This window comes from Nannospalax galili, unplaced genomic scaffold, assembly GCF_000622305.1.
Source record: "Nannospalax galili isolate Female #2095 unplaced genomic scaffold, S.galili_v1.0 scaffold158, whole genome shotgun sequence".
Classification (NCBI taxonomy): Eukaryota; Metazoa; Chordata; class Mammalia; order Rodentia; family Spalacidae; genus Nannospalax; species Nannospalax galili.
This window is the reverse complement of record NW_008345290.1, coordinates 1,694,417-1,719,193: the sequence shown is the minus strand read 5'-3', so window position 1 is coordinate 1,719,193 and position 24,777 is coordinate 1,694,417. Positions and strand designations below refer to the sequence as shown.

The 24,777-nt window shown below is 37.8% G+C and overlaps 1 protein-coding gene across 3 annotated transcripts in view; it reads left to right on the top strand.

The window, feature by feature from the left end:
* The window catches only part of Rapgef5 (Rap guanine nucleotide exchange factor 5), a 257,063-nt gene that overhangs the window by 189,169 nt on the left and 43,117 nt on the right, over window positions 1-24,777 (top strand). For all 3 annotated transcript variants that reach the window (XM_008841456.3, XM_029567584.1, XM_029567583.1), the window contains 5 exons: window positions 14,347-14,425; window positions 19,164-19,308; window positions 20,505-20,602; window positions 23,539-23,569; window positions 24,437-24,515. In XM_008841456.3, the coding sequence (XP_008839678.1) occupies window positions 14,347-14,425; window positions 19,164-19,308; window positions 20,505-20,602; window positions 23,539-23,569; window positions 24,437-24,515 (432 nt within the window). The remainder of the gene's footprint in view (window positions 1-14,346; window positions 14,426-19,163; window positions 19,309-20,504; window positions 20,603-23,538; window positions 23,570-24,436; window positions 24,516-24,777) is intronic.

Sequence of the window (24,777 nt, the reverse complement as noted above, 5' to 3'; positions counted from 1 at the left end):
AAAACCTTAAACCCAAAATCTGGAGCTTTGGTGCCCACTTTAGAGTGATCTCATCTCTAGCACACAGGGCCTGCTTCCTATCTTCCAGCTGTGAGAAAGGTGGTCACCCGGGCAACTAAACTGCTTCAGAATGGTTTTTTAAATAGATGTAGGGAGGGAGGGAGAGAGGGAGAGAGGGAGGCAGAGAGGGAGGCAGGGAGGGAGGCAGGGAGGGAGGGAAGGAGGGAGGGAAGGAGGAAGAGGAGAAAGAGAGACAAACAGACTAGTTCTAGCTGAACCATCAGACACTCAAATAAGAAGTGGGTGAAAACCAGTTTCTCCTGTGTTTTTCATTTAGGATGTTCATCATCTGGGTTAATCTATTCACACTACCTTTGAACATGAAATATTATGTATGATAACAAGGGAATTGGTGCTTTTACACTGCCAGTAGATTGTGGGTTAATTAATATGCTTGTTGGTAATGAAGCAAGGGGAAGTGAAATGAGACTGAGCTGAAGCATAAGATCATTAACATACACTGACTAGCAATGGGAATGAACTTTTCATTACAGTATAACCAGTGGGCAAATGTTGTTTAATGGACAAGGGGGTAATAAGCAGGCATATAGCATACCTTGCAACAGTACATATTTAGAATGGGAATAGATCATTGGAATGGCGTCATGGCCAAGATGACCTTGAACTTCTGATCTTCCTACCTGTACCTCTTGAGTGCTAGGAGTACAGAATATGCCACAATGCCTGCTTTTATGTGATGCAGGAGATTTGAACCTAGAACTTCATGCCTGCTAGGCCAACGCTGCCAACTGAGCTAGAGACCCAACCCCAGGAAGCATGTTTTTAATTGCCACATTTTCCTGTTCCGTCCACATTTCAGCTATGGCTTATGTCTGAATTACATTTTTAATATTAGGAATAAAAAAGTGTTATAGTTTTCCAGTCAGTCAATAAAAGTTTCAACGAAGGGCAGTTTACACAATGATTACCCAGTGTTAACAGTGAACTATGTAGAGTGAACATTTTCCTTAAGCTTTGAAATTTTATTCTCTTTGTTTCTACCCTTGTTTATTCTGTACTCATTATTGTAATGTGTGTTTGAGTTTGTACTTAATAAAGTAGAAACTAAAACATTCAACAGTTAAAACTAATGCTGTTATGCAACTTTTCTTTGTTTTGGGAAGTAATCTCTACAGCACAGTTTCTTAGTTTTGTGCTAACTGTGGTTTTTGTTCTTTCCAAAGGAATAGTCTATTTTTAAATCTCACTGATTTTTAAACCATATTTTCTCAGTAAGTCTTGGATATTATATTAGCATGCTTAATGTTGTCCTTTAGTAGAAACACATGTGAGTTTGCTGAAGTCCAGCTGTTTGCAGAAAGTTATTTTAATCTGTGATATAAGTCAGGCCTTTGTGGAATAGCAAGTAGAAAGAAGCAACAGATACTGAAATTCACGGAGCCCAGACACTGTCCATAGTGAGCTTGACATCCCAATGGCGTTAGCACCCCCCCTTTATATGCTCTGTAACAGCAGCAACTGAAGATACTTGAGGGCTCAGGGTAGAGTGTTTGGCCACACATATGTAAGTCCCCACCCCTTGAAACTGTGTTTAAGGTAATGTTAAAGATTGAAAAATCTCTGTGTGTACCAGAGATGTGTGTTATCTCCACATGAATTGTTAGCTGATGGCACTTGGTTGATTATGATCACTGCATGTTAATCTCTCACAGCATGTTTTAATCAAATTATTATTTCATTTAAAGAGCATATTGTCACAGAATTGCTGTAGTTAGTAAGTACGAATCCAAAAGGAATGGTCTTTGTTCCTTTGTTCAAAGGGAGCACTGTTGCCTTTGCTCTCCCTATAATTCATCTTTTCCCTGTTTCTCTTTGTGGACTGACTTTAACCTCCCCTCCTACTTCGCATTATCTTCATTTTCGGCCCCCAGGCTTTCTTGCTATACAATTGAAACCATTCTTTTCCGTCTGTTTCCAGCTTTTAGGCTCCTGCTGGGCTGGCAGTCCTTCCCCAAAATCTTAGAAATAAGTATGAAATTAGACATAATTGTCAAATATGGGTGAGCAGTATGAAAAACAAAACTAGAAATTTGCAGTGTCTTGTCATCATCCAGATAGTGGCAGAAAACAATTTTCAGAGCAGTTTGTTTTTCTGTTCCAAATTTGGTGGTTACCTATAATCAACATGTAAAGATGGTTGGGGAATCCTAACTTTTAAAGGAGCTCCACTCTGTGTGACATGAAAAGTACAAGTTAAAGTAGTGAACCTAGGTGAATATTTGTGCCTAAGTACCTAGTACACCGGGGCAAGTTCATTTCCCCTATATCTTCTGGTCTTTCTTGGTGATGTTGCATAGCAGTCTTCTAGATCTTCTGATTTCTTTCCTGTTATGTGGTTTTATTAAGTCAGCAGAACATGTGGATGCAGTGCTCAATGCCCTCAGTCCCCTACCCAGCACAAAGAACAAGGAAACAGAAACTCTGATGATCATTCATCCTAATTTTAGATCTTCATATAGTTGAGTATTTCAAAAATGACCCCTCAGACCTAAGTTTAGTTTGATCTGAACTTGGTGGCATTGCATGTTACTTCTAGTATACTGATGATTTCTGGAATGATTTCAGCACACTCAGATTCTGTTAGTGTTGATTGGCATGGCATTGTCTCAGAATCCTGACAGTGTTCATAGTGTTTAAGAGCCTCGTCAGGAGGATCTTTGTTCTTGCCAAACAAAGAAGACATATGGGGAAAACGTATCTTCTGGAAATTCATAGTGCTGAGGTCAAGATAAATTCAGAATAGTAAGACTGCTTATAAGTTCTCTCTCTCTTTTTTTTTTTTTTTTTTTTTTTGAGATGGGGTCTCCCTGTAGCCCCAGCTGTCCTGGAACTCACTATGTAGACCAGGCTGGCCTTGAACTTACAGAGATCCGCCTGCCTCTGCCGCTGTCTCCCAAGTGCTGGGATTAAAGGCATGTGCCACCACGCCCAGCAAACATAAGTTCTCTTTTTACTTAGCTGAGAAACTTGAGAACCAGATCATATGATCATGTGCTTGGGCCTCTGAAAATTTCCAGTGTGATTAGACATGGCTGCATGCTGTAGAAAAGCTCTAATGATTATTTAAACATGGTATAAATTTTTCTTTCATGTGAATATAAATATGGAGAACTGCAAACCGGTACTGCTCTGACTATTCTGCCATCAGTACTAAGATTCCTTAAAGGAGCAGGAGATGCTGCTCAGTCGTTAAGAACACTGGCTGCTCTTACAGAGGACCTTGGTTCAGTTCCCAGTAGCCACATAGTGACTACAACTGTCCATATCTCCATTTCCAGAGGATCTAAAAGCCTCTTCTGGCCTCCATGGGCATTGTACACATGTGGTGCACTTATATACATGCAGGTAAAACACTAATACCCATAAAATAAAATTTAATTAATCAATTAATTGAAAAAGATTCCTGCCAGGGAGGTGTTACAGTGCATCTAGAGCTGAGCCTTTGTCTCTGCAGCAGCCTGGGCAAGGCAGGGACGGCACACATCCTTGGCCTTTATCCCATGTGCCAAAACTCAGTCTTATGGCCACATCCCTCTGCAAATGAAACTGGAAATTATACTGCTTTATTTTTAAGTATCTGAGGGAAATAATGCCCAGGAAATAAAAGTTTGCATCTTAAAGAGAGAAAAAATAGCATGTAATTTTATAGTGGAAGTTTACATTTTTCATAAATGAAGGCTCTATATTCTCTCTCTCTCTCTCTCTCTCTCTCTCTCTGTATCCCTGCTCCCCCATCTCTGTTTTTCTCTGTGTGTGTGTGTCTGTGTGTTTACTTTTTATTTTTTGAAACACAATCTTACTAGCTACCCTAGGCTGGCCTTGAGTTTACTTTCTTCCTAACTTAGCCTCTAAGGGGAGGAATTACAGAGTGCTGAGATTATCAGCCAGCATGTGCCACACACCCCCCAGTTGTTTTGATTCTGTAGACATGATGCCACAGATTCACATTTCTTAAAAGAAACATAAACATAACTGTGATTGTAAGCATTTAAAAAGCTTATCAGAGGTTTTAATTAGATTGACTCTTATATTTACCTCAAGAAGTAAATATTTAGACTATTCGTGTATATCTTAGTATGTAAGGTTTACCTAGCTCTAAGTACTTTCTTCTTGTCTGGTATGGAACATTGAATTCATATTTGAGAATTCTATATCTTTCACTCCAAAAATTGAAAAAAATATTTTTCATAAAAAAAATCAAACATATACCAAGAAATATTTCATGTTCTATGCCTTGAAAGTCAACAGTGGCTCAAATAAAATTTGTAAGAGTAGCTTATAGTATATAATTCTATACTATTTTGTGATATTATAAAAAAAACATTGATCTCTTCCCCCTGGCACAGGGTTCCTAAATCAGTGTAATGTCCTCCATGGTAGAGGTGATAGGAGCATCTTTTTTTTTTTTTTTTTTCCAATATTTGATTTTAGTCCCTTGTTCCTAATGGAAGGATTTCTAAGGTCCTTGAATATACAGAGAGGTAAGAGTGATTTTCTGTATCTTAGCAAGCTGACAGGTCTGGAGATAGCTTCAGGATGGGCACTAGTCACTAAAAAGACTAAGACATCACTAGAGCAGTGGTACTTTTTAGCCCTACCACCTTTAAGCCTGAAGTTAATGATGAACTAAACTACCAGTATGCCATAAATTAGCTAATCATGCCTACATCGTGAGACCTCTATACATAGAACCTGGACTATGGAATTTGGGGAGTTTCCAGGTTGGGGATATATTCATGTGTCAGGAAGGTGCTGTACTCCAGTTACACAGCTCCACTGAGCCATACACCCTGTCCTGCTTTATTTTGTTTTAAAATGAATGTACTACTTAAACCTATCAATACCCTTGGATCTTTCTCTTATTATCAAACTCACATAGTTCATGGTGGTACATAACAAATATACATCTGCAGAATATAAACATAATAGAAAATATGAAAGAATAGAAAGTACCAGTGAAGTGACTCAGCAGGTAAAAGCACTTGTCATGTAAACCTGAAAATCTGAGTTCGATTCCCAAAACCCATGTATAGGTGGAAGGAGAGAACTGACTCCATAATGTCTTCTGACCTCCATGTGCATGGTACCTCCCTGTGTATACCATGGCTCTTATGTGCCCCCCACCACATCATAGACATATACAGTAATATATAAGATATATGAAAAAGACTAAGTTTTTCAGCTCTCAGTACACCACCTTGGTATCCTGCAACCATGTTTCAGACTTCTAATTTAAGATGTTATGTTTACATTTTTTCTTTGTTTCCTAAAGCTTTAGCATATTTACTTGACAGGCACTTAGGAACACACAATTTATGTATTAATGTGATGTTAATCATGTCAGCATGCAGTGGCTCAGAGAGGTCAGTGATGTTAGACCTAGTGAATCTTAGAAACAGGATGCTAATTTTATCTGTAGTTACTGGCAAATTGGTATTGAAGGCTTCGTGCCCATGACAGTTTCCATAATCTGATCTATGTTGTTAAATAAAATGCTGTTGCATTGATCATGAAGATTTTTTTCCTCCTGGGTCATTTGTGAGAGCAACTGCTATCTCTAATCAATGAGCCCTACAACTGCATCATGAGTCTTTGGGGAGAAGCAGTGCAGTGCAAACTGCAGTAGCAGATTATGAGAACAGCCTTCGTTCTTTGTAGTCTGCTAGAGTGCATCCCCTCCATTTACCAAGGGACATCTCTCCAAGATCACCATATCCAGGCCATGCACACAGCCCATCCAGTGGCCCTTGAATGTTCTACTACAAAACCTCATTCCAGTGTGTGGCACTTGGAATCCCCACTTCCACCGCTCTCTTCTCAGTTTTCATTATAACTGTCTCCCAGCTCTCTATTTCTCTTTCTTTCCCTTTGCTTCACTCACCTTTTTCTTACCATTACCCACATGTGCACAGCCCTCCACCAGGGCTTGACTTTTCCATGGGTATATGTGAGAATTCACACTTGCTTCCGGCTTCCTCTTTATATATGACTCCTATCACAACACCTCTAGCTCTTTTGGGTATGCTCTGGGCTTTGCTATTTTTGCCTAGTAGCTTTAGTTACAATAACCTAGGAGACCCAAGCCCACAACTTTATAAAGGGAGACTCAACTTCCCTTCCCCTTACGCTTCCCTCACCATTGTGACTGTCTTCGCAGCTAGTTTAATCTTTCAAAATCTTTTTTGTCACCTTGAAAACCTCAATTTATTTCCCTTTTTCTGTGGAATAAGCCCCAGGCTCCCTGATCAACTCTCAGAGGCCCTTCAGGAATTGGCTTTGACCTACTTTTCTAGGTTTACTTTCAATTAGACTATATGGCCTCTTTGGTTACTATTTCAACAACTATACTATACAGGAAGTCTTACAGACTTGCAACAAAGTACTCATTATGTAGCCTGAACTAACTTCAAACTAACAGCAATCCTCCTGTCCTGACTTCCAAGTACTAGAATTAAAGGCATGCACCACCACAACTGACTCCTTTGCATTCTTGACAGTTTTCTGAGTCTTCCGGATAGGTTGGAAGGTGCACTCATGAGCCACAGATTATATTTGTGCCCAGACACTGAAAACAGCTGACTCGGGCTGGGACAGCAGCTGCCCATCCCCACTCATCACTAGTGTCCTATACACATCCTTCCTCCCTATGCCTCTATCTGGAGAAGGAAGAACAGTCCTGTGTACTTTGCTCCATGCTCCTAGAAACCCTTCTGAAAAGCTGCATGCAGATTTAACTATAGCTAAGAACAGAACTATTGCTATATCCAAATAATTCTTCCCAGAGGAAGACTGATAAATTTCCATAATAGAGTTTTGTAAGTTAAAATAAAAAAGATTTTGTTTTTTGAAAATTACACCCAAGCCTGCCTGTAGTTCTGTCATTTTAAGGTTTACAATATAAGTCATTAAACAAGTAAACATTTCTTGTATAGCACCACAAAACAAAACTAAAATCTCAAGATTTGGAAGCTTTTAGAATGGCTAAGCAAAATTCTGCAGAAATTGTAAAAAAAATAGACAGGAATTGAACATTTAAAAGCTGTTGAATGGCTCTATTTGAGGTTATTAGTATGCCTTTCAGAAATGTAAGGTACACTAGGAAAGAATCATAACTTTGATGGTGTGGCACTTTAATCTATGGTTCATACTCAGAACATGATTTCACTTACCCTTAATCAAACACAGAGTATATTTTGGCAGTATCTCTCAGAAAATAATGGTAAACTGTAACATTCCAGGGCCAGAAATACGTCCTTTCGAGTTCAAAGTTTTTCTTGGCTCCTTGAAATCAAGGTTAATGTACGATGTATTTTAGGGCACTTTAAATTCCATTGCACCTGAAGTAGAAATGCGGATGCGGCAGAACCGCTAACTGTTCTTCAGGCATGTGAGTGAGTGCAGAAAGGTGGGAGATTCACATTACTACACAGAACTGGTGGCTGCAGGCAGTTGCCTGTCAGAGCTTCCATTTGCTTTCTTGGCAATTCACTTTAACAGATGAGTGCTTTCATTATTGTAATGAATTTTGCTTCTAAGTGCTGCAAAAACAACTGAGATAGATTTCTGCAATTATTACTAAGTAACCTGATACTCTTTATGATTTCAGTATTGGGGGAGGAAGTGCGTTGGATTTTGTTTCTTTTATTTTCACCAAAAAAAGAATCTTAACTCTTCTGGTAATATTTAGATCCCTTTCAGTAATTTGATATTTGCATAATAACTCTATAGAAAGGGTCTTACCAAACCTTTCTGTTTCACCCTGATACAATTCTAAGGTACTCAAGACACTTGTGTTTTGCAGAAATGAGCTGGCTACAGTTAACATGAAAATGAGAAATAGCCCTCACTGATATATAAAAGAAAATGGACCAGGTGTGGTGGCGCATGCCTTTAGCCCCAGCACTTGGGAGGCAGAGGCAGATGGATCTCTGTGAGGCCAGTCTGGACTACATAGTAAGTTCCAGGCCAGCTGGGGCTACAGGAAGAGCCTGTCTCCAAAAAAAGAAAAGGAAAGAAAACTGTATTCAAGTGAAATTAAAAGCAAATTAATTTGATTTTAAATTTATTTCTTATACCTTAATAGCTTAAATACTACTAGGCGATAGGAAAAGCCCTATGTCACATCTGTATGCCTAATTATATACCCGAATTTTAGAACCATCTCTAACAAGCCTATAGATTTGGACTGCATACTTTTCAAGTTACATGGTACTTAAAACCATAATCCAGGGGCTGGAGATATGGCTCAGCGGTTAAGAACCCTGAATGTTCTTACCAAAAACCTGGGTTCAAATCCCAGAACCCACATGGGAGCTAATAACTGTCTATAACTCCAGTTCCAGGGAATTCAACAGCCTTTTCCGTCCTCTGCAGGCATTGCACGACATGGGTGCACTTACCTACATGCACGCAATACATGCATACTATAATCCTTTCTGCTTCCTTTAATACTTAATTTCTTAATTCTTTTGCTTGTTGATGAGTACCTGGATGTAATTTATGCTGTACAAGTTGAAAAAGTAGCTGGGCATGGTGGTGCTTATGTATAATCCTAGCACTTGGAGAGGTGGAGATAGAATCTGGAGTTCAGAGTCATCTCCTGTATGTAGCTGAGTTTGAGGATACCCTGGGCTACAATGAGACCCTGTCTTAAAATATAAACAACAGCCCCAAAGTTCAAAAAGCTACTATAAAAATATTCTTCTAGCAAAAAGCTACTATAAAAATATTTCCAGCACTTGGGAGGCAGAGGCAGGTGGATCTCTGTGAGTTCAAGGCCAGCCTGGTCTACATAGTGAATTCCAGGACAGCTGGGGCTCTAGGGAGACCCTGTCTCAAAAAGACCAAAAAAAAAAAAAAAAATTCTTCTTAGGGGACTGGGGTTGTAGCTTAGTGGTAGACTGCATGCTTGACCTTCATGAGGCCCTGGGTTCAGTCCCCAATTCCCTACCCCCCAAATAAAAACATCTTTTAGTTGAGATAGGACTGAGGATGTTCCCAAATGTGATAATTAAAGTACCATGGTCAAAAGCAGAAGCTATATTTTGCATATTTGAACTCTGCCATCCATTAAGACCCATGTCATTGGTTGGAAACATCAAAATAATTTTATTCTAAGTAGTATAAAATAGAAGATTTTGTGACCTATGTAATTTATGTATAACCTCCACTATTGTGAATTTAATGTGAAATTCATCACAAATGCAACTTTTTTCATCAGTGAAATAAAAATTGCTGTTAACAACAACAAAAAGTTGTTATGAGCCAAGAACTTGGGACTTAACTTAATGATTAGAATTAGAAAGAAACAGTTTTTTTTGTGGGTTTTTTTTTTTTTTTTTTTTTTGGTCTTTTTGAGACAGGGTCTCCCTGTAGCCCCAGCTGTCCTGGAACTCACTATGTAGACCAGGCTGGCCTTGAACTCACAGAGATCTGCCTGCCTCTGCCTCCTGAGTGCTGGGATTAAAGACGTGTGCCACCACACCCGGCTCTTGGTATTTTAATACCTAGGAATTCACAAGAGTTAGAAGTCAATATGAATACTTGTGTCTATCAGAATGTTAGTGTATAAAGCAACTGTGAATTTGTTTAAATGGAAGATGCTTTTATGTATGCAAAAGTGCTTTTCTGCCTACAGTCTTAAATTACTATTAATTAAGTACTATGTAATATAATAGATAATTATAGTGCTTTAATATAGATGCCAGTGGGTTTGCTAGTCTTTCTAAATGGCGATTGTTGGCTAATAGTCTTCAGGGAATCATTTATATAGCCAATGCGTCTCTAAAATATCTCTGAATTACCAGTGGGACAGACTTTTTTGAAGTATGGCCATTATAAAATAAAATGCACTTTTATTTGAAGTGCACTTTTGTTTTGATTATAGTTTTTTTATTTGTATCACTCAATTACTTTCAGAATCTCTTCAGCATAAGAATATTAGTGCTGAAAAAATAAAAGAAAGCTTGTTATATGGTGAGAAAAATTTCAGAACAATACAGTAGTCAAAAAGAGAAAGATTGGAGTTAGGCATATTGGGAATCTGATCTATTTATTAGAATTTTAACTATGCTATTCATTAGAATTTTTATTGGAAATGCTCTTAGGTTGCCTCATTGTTTTTATTTTAATTAATATTTCTATGACATAATTAGGTAAATGCTGTTGAATATTAAATATGGTACTAGCTTAGGGGAAATAAGTATTTCTGGGTCAAAGCTCTTCACAAAATATTGTGATATGTGAGCTGATTAATTGAATTGAATGCTGGGTGGGTTGCCACCATCCAACTAGACTCTCAGAATCAGTCAGTTCATTACCTAAGATTGTTTGGTGTGGAATGACTGGTTATGTCGAAGTTAATGGTGTTCTCTTTAATCTCAGCTACTAATGTAGTAAATCTTGATTAGAGAATGTTCCATCCTCATTTAATGCAGCTGAGTGTAAGAACATCCGAACCGGTCTGTCACATCAAGCATTTTAAATGTGCAGTGTGAAGTTTTCAAAGCAGTCACCTGGTGATATCTGTGTATTGGTGACTCCTGCCTATAAGTGCCCACTGAAGAACTTAAAATATGCTACTCTTTTGGCCTGTGTCTTACACTGGATGCTAAAAGGACAGCTTAATTTCTAATCACACCAGAAAAGTTAAGAGTTTTTAATCAGAGGCTGGCTGCCTCTTCTAGAGGACCCAGGTTCTGTTTCCAGCATTCACATGGCAGCTAACAACTGTCTCTAACTCCAGTTCCAATGGATCCGAAATCCTCTTCTGGCCTCTGTGGGCATTGCATGACATAGGTGCACTCACATACATGTATGCAAAACATTTATACACATAAAATTAATTTTTTAAAAAGTTTTTAATCTGGGACTGGAGAGATGGCTCAGCAGTTAAGAACACTGGCTGTTCTTGCAGAAGACCCGGATTCGAATCCCAGCACCCACATGGCAGCTAACAACTGTCAGTAACTCCAGTTCCAGAGGATCCAACAGCCTCTTCTGTCCTCTGCGGGTATTGCGCAACACGGGTGCACTTACCTACATGCAGGCAATACACTCATACATATAAAATAAAAATAATAAATACGTTTCTAATCACATTTAGCAGGTTTTTATAATTTATGGGAACAGTATTGCAAATTGATAGCTTTAAAAATGTACTTCCAAAATACCATAAGGTTTTAGATATCATATATGGCTGATTTTAATTCCAACTTTTTGTGACTGTAGTAGAGGTCACTACGTGTCCCTAAATCTTTCATTATAATGACTACTCTTTAAAATCTTGGACTGTTAGGTTAACTGGTTTGGGGCAGATCTTAGAGTAAAGCTTCCCCTGCCTTTTTGTGCATATAGTTTCATCAATATAGACTATAGTGAGGGCTCCTAGCCCTTCTGTGGAGGTGGGCTTTGCAGTGGCCTATGCACACCTGGTTTTTTGTTTTTGTTTTTTAAAAGAGTAATAGACCAGTGATTTGCTGGCATGCTTCAGTGTGGAGGTCTAGGCTTATTTTACGTTTTAGGTGCCATTTGTCAAATTTATTATTTTGATAAGTATACTTATAAATGTACCCCAGTACTGGGGATTGAACTAAGGGCCTTGTACAACTTTAAGTGTCTTTGTTAAAAAATCTGTCACACTCTTCATTAACACCTAAATTTAGTTGAATAACTTCTTACAATTTGGAAGCAAATTCAGGGTGGGACAATGGCTCTGTCTAAGAGTGCTTGATACACAAGCATGAGAACCTAAAATTCAATCCCTAGCATCCATGTAAAAAGCTTGGTATATCTGTACATACAGCTGTAACCCCAGCACTGAGGGGTGGTGCAGAGACAGGAAGATTCCTGGGGCTTTCTGGCTTCCAGACTAGCTCCAGGTTCAGTGAGAGACCCTGTCTCAAGGAATAAGGTGGAGAGTGATAGAGCAGGACAGCTGGGGTCCCCCTCTGGCCTCTGTGTGTACATGGGCACGGGCACCCACACATACATGTGTATAGACTATGTATAGGGAGCCTTTTTATAACAACGTATTTGCAACCATTGCCTAATGTTGATCAGAATTAACATTCTGTAACCAAATAAAACCTAAAAGCAACCCCACCACAGATACAGGATTACAGATGTCATTTTATATGAATGAAATTTTGCATTTGTAGATATAGCCTTGTTAGCACTGATCGTTTTTTTAGAGCAGATGTAACTAGCTATATGTAACTAAACTCTGTACTTTTTCTTTTATTCAATCTTCAACATAAAATTGTAGAGCTGTGTAGCAGACAATTACTTATACCTACATATTTATGGAGTATAGATCTTGAACAGTATAACTTATTATTTGACTTAGCTCATGCTGCCATAACAAAATACCAGAGATTGAGTATTTTATAAACAAAAACCACTTATTTCTCCTGGTTTCAGAGGCTGGGAAAATTCAAGATCAAGACACTGGCAGAGTCAGTGTCTAACAATGTCTCAATCCTGGTTTATAGCTTGTCTCACTGTGTTCTCACATAATAGAATCAGGAAGCAAGCCCTGATAGGACTCTTAAAGAATACTAATCCCATTCATGAGAAATCCACCCTCTTGACATCATCCAATCTTTTTTTTTTTATTTTATTTATTTTTTTCATTTTATGTGTATGCGTGTATTGCCTGCATGTAGGTAAGTGCACCCATTTCGTGCAATGCCTGCAGAGGTCAGAAGAGGCTGTCTGATCCCCTGGAACTGGAGTTATGGACAGCTGTTAGCTGCCATGTGGGTGCTGGGATTCAAACCCGGGTCTTCTGCAAGTACAACCAGTGTTCTTAACCACTGAGCCACCTCTCCAGCCCCGACTTCATCCGATCTTAATTACCTCCCAAATACTTCACCTCCTGACTCCATCATATTAGGAGGTAAGGTTTCAATTTATGAAATTCAAGGTGATATCAGAATTCCATCTGCAATAGTGCATAATTTCGTTACCTTATAACTTAGTACTGTTTCATACAAGAAAATATGCTATTTGCAGTGTAAAAGATAAGGAAATTTGGTCTGGAGAGATGTGGGCTCTCAGCAGTTAAGAGCACTGGCTACTCTTGCACAGACCCAGGTTCAGTTCCCAGCACCTACATGATGGCTAACAGCTGCCCATAACTCCAGTTCCAGGATCTGACTCCCTCTTCTGACTCCGTGGGCATTGTATGACAAGGGTACGCTTACATACATGCAGGCAACACACTCACACATAAAATAAAATAATAAAGATAAGGAAATTAAATCGTATTGTAAAATAAATGTTAAGGACTACTTTGCATTTTATGTACCATCTCTGTTGTTTTGGAAATTATATTGGAGGTCAGAGTTTGCCTGTTTAGAGGCCCCATGTCACATGTCAGCTGGGTTACAAGAACACTGGAGGTGCAGAAGTGAAAAAAAAAAAAAATGAAACTTGTTTTTGTTAGCAGGTAAAGGAGTTAGGGATGGGGGACTCAAGGAAGTATGGTGGTGGGACCAGAGTGAGCAAAGTGCAGTAAGTAGTATGTGTGACGACGTCTCTCAAACCCATCATTTTGTACCCTAGGAAAATTAATTTTACAAAAGGAATTAGGAAAAAGCATGTTGCTTTATGCTAAAACTACTCCCCACTTTTAACGGGACTCAGGTCATTCTCTCTTCACCATGGTAAGAAAATTCTGCATCATTTTCCCAACTTCCTTTTGTGGTGTTGATACAAACAAGTGCTAGGCAAGCCTCTTCCTGGCATTGAGCTGAACTCTTCGCACCATCTTCTTACAGTTGCATTTGAAAGATAGAGGTGAACAGGCTTGCAACCTGGTGTTTGTCTTGTGGGTTTTATTGTCTTGCTCTTGCCCTAGAAGAAAGCAAATGACTTGGGAAAGTCTTAATTTATTAGAATATGAGGACTTCATTCCCTGTACAACTGGAGTATATACCTCAGAAGTCTTAGGAAATTAATTTTTAAAAACATATTATTTATGTTTTCATTATTACTTATCAAGTTTTTTCATAACACCTCTATTCTGAAATATGTGATGCTTTAATGAAGGGAATGAGATAGGAATTTTATGTTGAAAACTTCACAAGATAAAAGTATCTCAGTGTTTGAGGCATTCTCATACAATAATTTTTTCAAATCTTATCTTTAATACACAGTGCATTTTGTGAGTAGAATTTTATTCTTAAGCACACACACACCCCGCCCCATTGGGCCTCCTTGTCCTTCCTTTGCTCACATTGTATTTGTTTTCTTTCTTCGCAGAGACTCTCCTTGATGACTTTCTTCTCACGTATACTGTCTTCATGACAACTGATGACTTGTGCCAGGCGCTGTTAAGACAATATCCTTCATTAACTTCAGGATGCCGTGCCAGCTTCCTTTCAGACAGATGTCCCACATTAGGAATTAACTGCCTTTCTTCGTTTACTCAACCCCCAGTGGAGTGTAGATATGTTAAATATTAATGTAATGGTATCCAAGGTGAAGATGAAATAAGACAGAGTAGACAGGGGCAACAGGAAATACAGGGCTGCTGTTTTCACATTCTGTGCTATGGGGAAGTGTACTGTTTATATCATGTTTGCTTTATGTCTGTTTCTCATAATTGTTTACAAAACTGGAGGTAAAATTTGCCTCCTGGTAAACCTGAGTGACCAGGTTAAGTGGATTGGCAATAACATCCAATAAGTATTCTTATAGGAGGACCAGTCATGTAAAGTGAAACCACTTGTGCAGAAAAATGTGTGTGTGTGTGTGTGTGTGTGTGTGTATACATATGCACACATGTGAGATGTCATGTTCCTGGCCAAATGTTCCTGGCACCCAAGCTGTTGCCCCATGTAGAAGGTCTAATCTCACCCTTGGATGTGATTGTCATCTTTTCAGAACATTTTTTCTGCATGCTTTCCTAAAATGATCAATCAGATTAGAAGGTTAATGGCCAGTTAAGAAAGCCTTAAAATTTCATTCACTAACCAAAAGAGGTGCTACATTGAAAGATCATAAGGCCATGTGAACTTACTGGAAGTCTCCGCCTGTGCTTCTTGCCTCCCCATACTTGAAGATGTTTCCAAAACATTTAAGTATCTAACAAATTAATTTGATTAAACTATTTTTATTGTTAATAGTAATTAAGTTAATTAAAGCCTTTTAAGTATTTAATATAAATGAGGTTGTTATTAAACCAAACTAGGGATTCCATTCTAATCCACATAAAATGTTTAAGAAAATGAATTACTTTTTTTATATACCAAAGTCTTATTAAGACCTAATGAAAATGGCCATTTGATGTTCTTTTCCTGCCAGGCATGGTGAATGCCAGCATTCAAGAGGCAGAGGCAGAGGCAGGTGAATCTCATGAGATTGAGGCTAGCCTGGTCTACATAGCTACATAGCAAGTTCCAAGCCACAGGGAGACCTGATCTTGAAAAACAACAACAAAAGGATTCTTTTCCTGTTAAATAATTGTCTTTCAACTGTACAGCATTTTCCTGCCTAAAAGATACTTAAAATTCCACTAAAGTACATAAAACAAATTATCTATTAAAAATATATGACTAAGTCAGATTGGTGACACATGTCTGTAATCCCAGTATTCACAAGACTGAGACAGGAAGATCACTGTGAGTTCAAGATCAGTTTGGGTCTTGAGACCCTGTCTCAAAAGAAAAAGGGTAGGTCTAGGAGATACCTCAGTCAGTAAAGGGCTTGCCATGCAGCCACGTGGACCTAAGTTCAGTCCCTAGAACCCATGTAGAAACCAAACATGGTGATGCAAACTTGCAATCTCAGAACTAGAAGAGGAGGAGACAGGCAGATCTGTAGAACTCACTGGCCAGAGAGTCTAGCCTATTTGGTGAGTTCCAGGCCTGGGAGAGACCCTGTTCAAAACAAAAAGGTTGTTGGCACCTGAGGAACAACATTCAAGATTGACATCTGACCTCTACCTCCAGGCACACAAACATGAACCTGCACACTCATTCACAGGCATACTCGAACACATGCATGCACACACGTACACACAAAAATGTGTGTATACATATTTACTTCTTTTTACACATGTGTATATGAACTAGAAATGGTGATTAGTTTCAGTGCTTTACCAGATCCTCTGACTAAGTAAAGCTATAGCTATTTTGAGAGTTTCTAAAACTGATTCAGAAAACTGATCTTAAAACATCAGCTTGAATTTGGAAAATTTCAATAATACACATATTTTTCTCACAGTTTCCAAGTGGAGTACTGCTAAGAAATTCTGCAATAATTATAAGATTTAAAATTTTTCCTTTAGAAGTATTTTGGAAAAGAATACCTATGAGCTAATTTCATCTACGTTTTAATGCTTACCTACTCTAAAGCAATTACCATCAACTACTAAAAATTAGGTTTTATAGCCAATTAGATGCCTTTAAACTATTGTCTTCAACTGTGATCCTAATATTATTTTTGATTACCATTTAATAATCTGATTGCCACTTAATAATCTGAAAATGTTCCTGAAGAATTTGTAAGTTTCCTTAAATATGAATGTCTTTGACTAAGACACTTTATATGAAAATGTAGTTCAGATTTTTGCAGCCTTTCTATTATTAAAGTCATGAAATCCAAAACATTTTAAACGACAAGTCTTTCTGTATGGCTATTTTGTTTCTTGCACGCTCTGCCTTCTGTGTGGTCATACAAACTATAAACAAATCTATGACATCCATATTTACTGCCAACAGTTTCATGCCTGCCTTCATGAAGATACCCACCATACCCCAAGACTATGGAGTGATCCGGATTATTTTGTTTTTTCCCCATGATTTTTAAACATTGGTAGATTAGAGCCATTTTGCTGGGCTTGGATACTTTAGATGGATTTTTTTTTTTTTATTGTAATGGGATTGAATGGCGTCCAGCTTTTATTATAGTAAAGCACATCATTTAAACTCATAGCCCTGGGCCAGTTAATATTCAGTATATTAAAAGCAACTGTAGCTCACCTGATGTCCTCCCCAACTAAATTTATAAATCAGTGTGATTAAGTGTTGCCAAAATGTAAAAGAACCCATACCCTGATATAGGAACGGGGGAGAACACAAATGCAAATTTAATCAGTAAATGTTTCAAAATACACATATTGCAGGGAGGAAAGAATAAAGATGAATATTAATAACTATAAATGGGAAAGAACCACTCACCTCTCAGCCCCTGGGATTGCTTTATTCTGCTGCTCTTTATTGTGAGACCCGACTGTGATATTTGAGTAAGAAATTCAGACCTTCACTTACATGTGCTGACCTAAAAAGTAAATAAAGTTGTTGGCATTCCTTAGTTTTCTAGATTTTTACATTAGTGAAGCCAGGGTGGAAAAGAAAAGAGCAATTGTGTGAATTGAAATAGCAGAATAAATCTTTATAATTTGCCTTTCAAGAGAAAAATGAAAGAAATAGGTACATTAATTGTTTGTTTGACTGATTTTATTTCACAGGTAGACTTTAACGATGGCCACAGTATACTTTTGAAGGTTTGGAAGAAAGTGATTAAATTATATTTTAACTTATTTACAAAGTCTGATGTAGAATTCATTCCTGTTTTGCAATCAATATTAAGGGTTGTAGAATCCTGATGAACACTCTCCAAACTTATTTTCTATTCCTAGTTAACTCTTCAGTATATTCAAGATAGTTCAGGGACCTATAGTGGTGGCACACACCTGTAATTCTAGAGCTTGAAAGGTAAAGACTAGAGGATGAAAGGTTCAAGGCCAGGCTGTGCAACATAAGACCTGGTCTCAAAAAAACAGAAGACAGATCATTATTTTGAGAGAAAAAGAATAAATGAGTTTAGAAAATGCCAAGCTCTTCTCTCACTCCTAGTCATATAAGCACTTTATTTGATGTTTTATATAATTTTAATAGCATAATTAGCACATGGTCATTATATACAAATTAGGAAATAGTCATAACTAAAATTATCCATATACTCTCAAATCACTACATTAAAAAGCCACTGTTGGAGCTGGAGAGATGGCTCAGCTGATAAGAACACTTGCTGCTCTTGCAGAGGACCTGGGTTCAGTTTCCAGCACCCACATAGCAGCTAACAACCATCCATAACTCCAGTTCCAGGGGATCCGATACCCTTTTCTGGCCTCCATGGGTATTGCATGGCATGGGTGTACTTACATACATGCAGACAAAACACACACATAAAATAATTTTTTTAAATAAAGGAAAAGCCACTGTTAATCATCTTGTACCTTTCCAGATAATGAAAATATTCTTATAAACATTTTTAATATGTGGGTCATGCTGCTGTGTTCTTTCCTTGCTTATTTTTGTACTGAACAATAGATTGTGAATGTTTTTATTTCAGTATATGTACTTCTTCCTAGGCCTTCATTTTTATGGCTGCAGAATTATTTATTTAATAAATATCTAATCATTGATTTAACTGATTTATTTTTCAAGTGCTCAGATTTTTTCCTGTTTTATGTTTTAAATTTATGTTTAATGAAAGTGAAATTTAGCAGTCCTTCCTACTATGTTTGCACACTTTATCCAAGTTTTTTATAATAAGTTCTAGGAATGGGCCTTTGACTCATGTCATAAATTATGCTCTAGAAATCTGTGCTCATTTGAAACAATTTTAGAAGTAACTGGTTTTACAAAATATGAATTTCAGAGAATCAAAGATTACCTGGCTTCTATTGAAAGAGTATTCACCTATTCATCTATAGTGAGGTGGGATCTTATCTGGAAGCCACCCTTGAAATCAATGGACCACCCCGTATCTCTTTGACCTGACATTATCCCATGCTGCCTGTGGGACTGTGTCAGTAGCTGTCTGTGTGATGGTCCAGCCCGTAACTGCACAGCCTCCCACTGAGGATGCTTCAGTCAGTTGATGGTTTGCTTTTCTTCTTTTCAATGCACACCTTCTGCTCTCCCCACGTGTGATCTGTTCTTGTACCTTTATACAGTTGTAGATTCTTTGGAAAATATGCTTTGGCCTACTTTGTAAAAACGAGAACAAATGGATCTTTTCATATTTTGTGTTTCAACAACGCAATGTTCTCTCTTAACCATTTGCACCTATTCTGCGAAGAAGTATCAAGGCAAAGAAGAAAACTCAGATGTTCCTTGTCGGAAGCGTAAGGTCCTACATCTTGTTTCCCAGTGGATAGCTCTCTACAAAGACTGGCTGCATGAAGATGAGCATTCAAAAATGTTTTTAAAGGTATGCTATTGCTTTCGGGTGTTTCTTGATGCCAGGTGATTATTTTCAGCAGCGTGCTTCAAAAATCTCATTTGTAGTCATTCAGTTTTTTTATGCTAAATTCAGTGAAAGTATAAATTAATTTTGAATTCTGAGACCTGACATTCTTCTTTGAAAAATTCTTTAAAAAATTTAAAATACATTATTAAAAAACAGTAAGGAAATTTTTGTATGTGCTAACTTAAGGTGATTTATTTGCGTAAAGCATCAGAATTTCTACTGCAAATGAAAAAAATTTAGGAGGGTTAACCAAATTATCTTTCAGATTTAATGCTATTTAATGTTGCATTTATGAAAATATTAAACAAACCAAGCCTATATATACATAAAATACTTAGATAAAACATTGTCACTTAAAAGTCATATTAATCATGTGTATATTATGTCATTATATAGCTTTTTAATACATGATATATTTGTGAATTATATTTGAGAATACATTTTGAGAAAAATAATAGTCTGTGGAAGATACTAAACTGATTTTTCTAAACATTAATAGGTTTCAATATATTTAATATAGACAGTTCTCTGGAACAGACAGTTTGATTTCTTTGGCCATTGTATTGGGCATGTGTCAGCACAAAGAAGAGGCAGTATGGAATTTTAGCAAGAAGAGGTCTATTCTGGAAAAGATAAAGACATGAATTGATTCTGCCTTTCATGAAGGAAATAATTTTGAACTTAATATTCAAATAGCTCTTAGATATCCAGTTAAAAGTTGATCTAACCATTTCTGTGTCTAAATTCATGTTATTTTTCAAAACCAGTGGTTAATCTAGATATATCTTCCTTCAAAGTAATCAGGCAAGTTTTGTATTTTAAGATCTAGAGTAGGCATGGAAATCTTGAATAGACAGCTAAGAGGTCTCTGTTTCCAACATTCCCTACGTATAGCCCTTAAAAACATTTTGAGAGAGATGACAGGTAGCTGAGTGGCTAAGATGAAATTCTACCTAATCTCGAATTCTGCCATATTTCTTGGAACAAGATAATCATTGCCTGAGTTATTTTTCTTGGTGGTGTTGCTAGGATTGACCTCAGGGCTTTATACATGCTAAGCATGTGTTCTACCACTGAACGATACTGCCAGCTTAATCTTAGTATTAATCCTTACAAAATGGACACTAACTTGTTAAAGCTGCCATCTGTCTCCCCAGACCATATACAGGAATGTACTGGATGATGTCTATGAATATCCAATACTTGAAAAAGAATTGAAAGAATTTCAAAAGATACTTGGAATGCATCGTCGTCAGTAAGTATTTTATTTCTCTCATAGCAGTTAGTAGATGTACAGCAAAAGTAAGATCTTGGGTTGTCATGTGCATAAAATTGATTTTGAACATCTTGACCCTGGGATTCATCTTGATTGCTTAGCATTTCTAGTACTAAGTGGACTATTTTTTTTTAATAGTTCAAAATGAAAGAACACTAATCAAGCTCATTGAATGTAATTATACAGTTTTCCATGATAAAAGCAGACTGGGCCATAGCAACTTGAGTGTATATAAAGTTGCTTAATAAATGATGGCTTAATTTTAAATCACATATTTAGCTTATCATTTGAGCGTTCAGTGCTATCTCTGTGGAATAGGGAAGAAAAGTTTTATGAATAGGTTCAAGTGAGTCACCACCAACCATTTCGAAAGCTCTATTTTACAAGACTCTTGAGGTTCTTTATCAATGTAGAAAGATTGGACAAAGCCATTTACTCAATAACTGTTGGCATGTGCAAGTGTCCCATGAATAGCACTCAGAAATCTTTCAGGTTGGCAGCACCTGACTTTACTAGATCTTACTTCTCTATTAATTTTGGCAAATGAAAACATCAAGTCATTATTCAGTTTCCAGGCAGTGTTTGCTGAGTTTATCCAATTTAGAATATACTTGCTTATTCTTATTGGAGAAGCTTTCATGATTGCAGCAGCTGTAAGTACACTACTTTAAAAAATCCAAGTTCAGACGGGGCATGATGGCACACGCCTTCAATCCCAGCACTTGGGCAGAGGCAGGCAGATCTTTGTGAGTTCAAGTCCAGCCTGGTCTACAAAGCAAGTTCCAGGACAGTTGGGTCTATAGGAAGACCCAGCCCTGTCTCCTAAAGACCAAAAAAAAGCAAGTTCAGATCTTTAAGAATACTGATCTGAGATTTAGAGCCCTATTTAACTTTAGTAAATAGGTCCCCATTACAAATGAAAGATGAAAGATGTATATAAATTAATCTTAAGGCAAAAGCAAACTATATATAAGCCTTAGTTCTCATTTGTCAAAGTTGCACTTTTAGAAATTTAAAAATCAGATGCAAGTTAGGACAGTGTTTAGAAACTAACATTGTAAACCATATTAAGTATGAATAGCCTGATATTAATGTGAACATTGTAAACGAGTAAATGAAACAAAAAGAAGAAAAAAGAAACATAACCTTTAGAACAGAGTAATCTCGCCCATGGAAATATATATTGTACTGTAAGGCAGACCTGCTGCAGTTGAGAAGCCTCAGGGCGTGGTTTAGTACACTTAAATATGCTAACAAATCACTGGAATTTCATACATTCCATTCAAACTTACATTATAGTGGAAAATAACAGATTAGAATAAAGTTATGGTAAGATATAATTAGGATGGGGGTGTGGCTCAGTGGTAGCATGCTCGAGGCTGTGGGTTTATCCCTAGTACCACACACTCACATACAGGGCAGGCAAAGGGAGATTCTTGCTTCTTTGGTATAAGGTTATGAAATTTCTTTACAGTTTAGAATGAGATTTGAGCCCCAAATGTTACATTGCATTTCCCCCAATGAACAGAGAGATAATGTATCACTTTTTAAGACTAAGATGGATACCTATAATTAGCAGTTAGCCTGATGGTGTGTGAAACAGCCAAGTGCTGTTTTCTTCCTGAATGGAAGTGGTCTTCAGAGGCACTTTGTGATGAGATGAGTAATGAGGAAGAGGCTCCTGTAGAACTATAGAATGCTCCCCATTCTGTCACACAGAAGTGTCCCGGAGAAGATGTGAATTACTCACCTATCTAGAAAATACTTTCACCTAAAATCTATCACTACATGAGAAAGTGTTTCTTGTTAGTCAATATTGCTGTACAAAAAGGGCTGGGGAGGGAAAGAGAGAACAGCTTATTTTTATGTGGACTGTATTTATACAGGCTGAACAAATCCAGTTTCCCTTTCAATTCTTGGCTTTACTTTCTGTTGGTAAAAAACACAATTCTGGGGCTGGAGAGATGGCTCAGGTATTAAGAGCATTTGCTGCTCCTACAGAGGACCCAGGTTCATATCGGTTCACAACCATCTATAACTCCAGTTCCAGGAATCTAACACCCTCTTCTGACCTCTGCAGGCACCAGACATGCAGGCAAACACTCATATATAAAAAAATTTTAAATAAATGTTTTTTTTTAAAAAAAAAAAAAGAAAGAAAGAAAGCATAGCCGGGCGTGGTGGTGTGTGCCTTTAATCCCAGCACTTGGGAGGCAGAGGCAGGTGGATTTTTGTGAGTTCAAGGCCAGCCTGGTCTACATAGCAAGTTCCAGGACAGCTGGGGCTACAAAGAAACCCTGTCTCAAAAAGACAAAAAAAAAAGAAAGAAAGCATAATACACCTGTCCTGTCTGATAAGCACTTTTTTTTTCCTGATTCATTTGGAACTTAGAGTGTCAGTTATGTTGCTCATGGTAAGTCAATGAATACCATGCTTTATTTTGTTTTGTTTTTGAGACAAGGTCTCACTCAATCATCCAGGCTAGCCTGGAATTCACTGAATAGTCCAGGCAGACCACCAATTTGCAGTCTTTCTGCCTTAACATCTTGAGTGCAGAAATTATAGACATGTACCATTATGCCAACTTTGTTTTATTTTTAAATTTTTTATTGTATTTATTTACTTGAGGGTAGGTGTATGCATGTGCCACAACATACATATACCATAGCATACATGTGAAAGTTGGAGAACATCTTGCAGGAATCAGTTCTCTCCTTCCACTCTGAAGATCCTAGGGACCAAAGTCAGGTTGTCAGGCTTGGCAGGTAGTGCCTTTACCTGAGCCATTTTACTGGCCCTGTCTTATCTTTTCTAAAAACAAAATTCTCTACACAGTTCCTGAAAATGAGTCTTCCATGACGTAACTGCTTTCTGAATTTGCGGCAGCGTTTCACTTCTTTCTTTTTTCTTTGCAGCACCGTAGATGAATATTCACCACAGAAGAAGGTAGGCTTTTATATCTGCAGGGGTGTGATCTGGTGTAGGTGCCTACTTGACATTTCTTTCTAATTAAAGTGAATACTGCCTCAAGCCTAACTGGGGAGGGGGGAAAGTCCAGGGCTGCAGCTGGCCTGTGCTTTCCTACCTTTCTGTCTTCATACTCTTTGGCAATGTGCATGTTTTGTGGTGCATTTTAGAGTCTCAGAGCTTCCCTGCTTTCTCCAGACTGATAAAAATTTGAATTTTAAAATGTTCATGCCCCTCTCCCAAAGTCTAAGTAAGAATCTTGACTGAAGAGTTTTTCCTTACTCCAAGACTAAGGAACCCTGTGCTTTCGATTTGAAAAAGAGTGCTGGTAGCAAACACAGTACACTTTCATTGAGCTTGAGGGCACATGCAGGAGGGGACATTGGGCAGAAGTTTCATGGAAGGTATTTAACCATAGTGACTAGTGATTGCCTTTAAGAAAATCATTGGACTGCAGCAAGTGCAAAATGATTTCACAAAGTTGCTGTTGCTGTCATAACTGTGTTTTGGAAGTTCATGTTGGGATAGGGAAATTGTCTTTCCAGAGAATCTAGGAATGTTTCTGGTAGCCAAAGGTGAAAGCGAATCTAGCAACTCCAAAGGAATAATCCCAGGGGCTGTTTGCCTGCTACTGGCTTTAGCCAAGGTCCATCAGAAAGCTCAGAATCTCCACCTCCATGTTTGTTAATTGCAGCAACTCCCTTTTTATTTCTCTAAGATTGGATGCATGGATTTCGTATTTTAATTACAATTGGCTAGTTCTTTTGGAACATGTTGTAAACAGCTGTGACTTTCCAAAGGGCAGGGATCCATTCATTCATTGTTCTCTTTTCTCCCTTTTCACAGAATAAAGCCCTTTTCCACCAATTCAGTCTTAAGGAGAATTGGCTCCAGCATAGAGGAACTGTGACTGAAACAGAGGAAAGTGAGTAGGCTTGTGAGCGAGGGCCGGAGGAGGTTAGTCATCACCCTTCTCCTGCAGGACCACGTCAGCCTGCCTGTCACTGTCATCTCTAGCCAGTATTCCCCTTTGACAAGAATGTTAGCATCAAATGGGATGGCTTTCCTTTCTTGTTAGTTTTGTTAGATCATTCAATACTGTCTCAAGTTCCAAGGATTTTTTTTTCATATTTTATTTATTATTTTTATTTCATGTGTATGTGTGTATTGCCTTCATGTAGATAAGC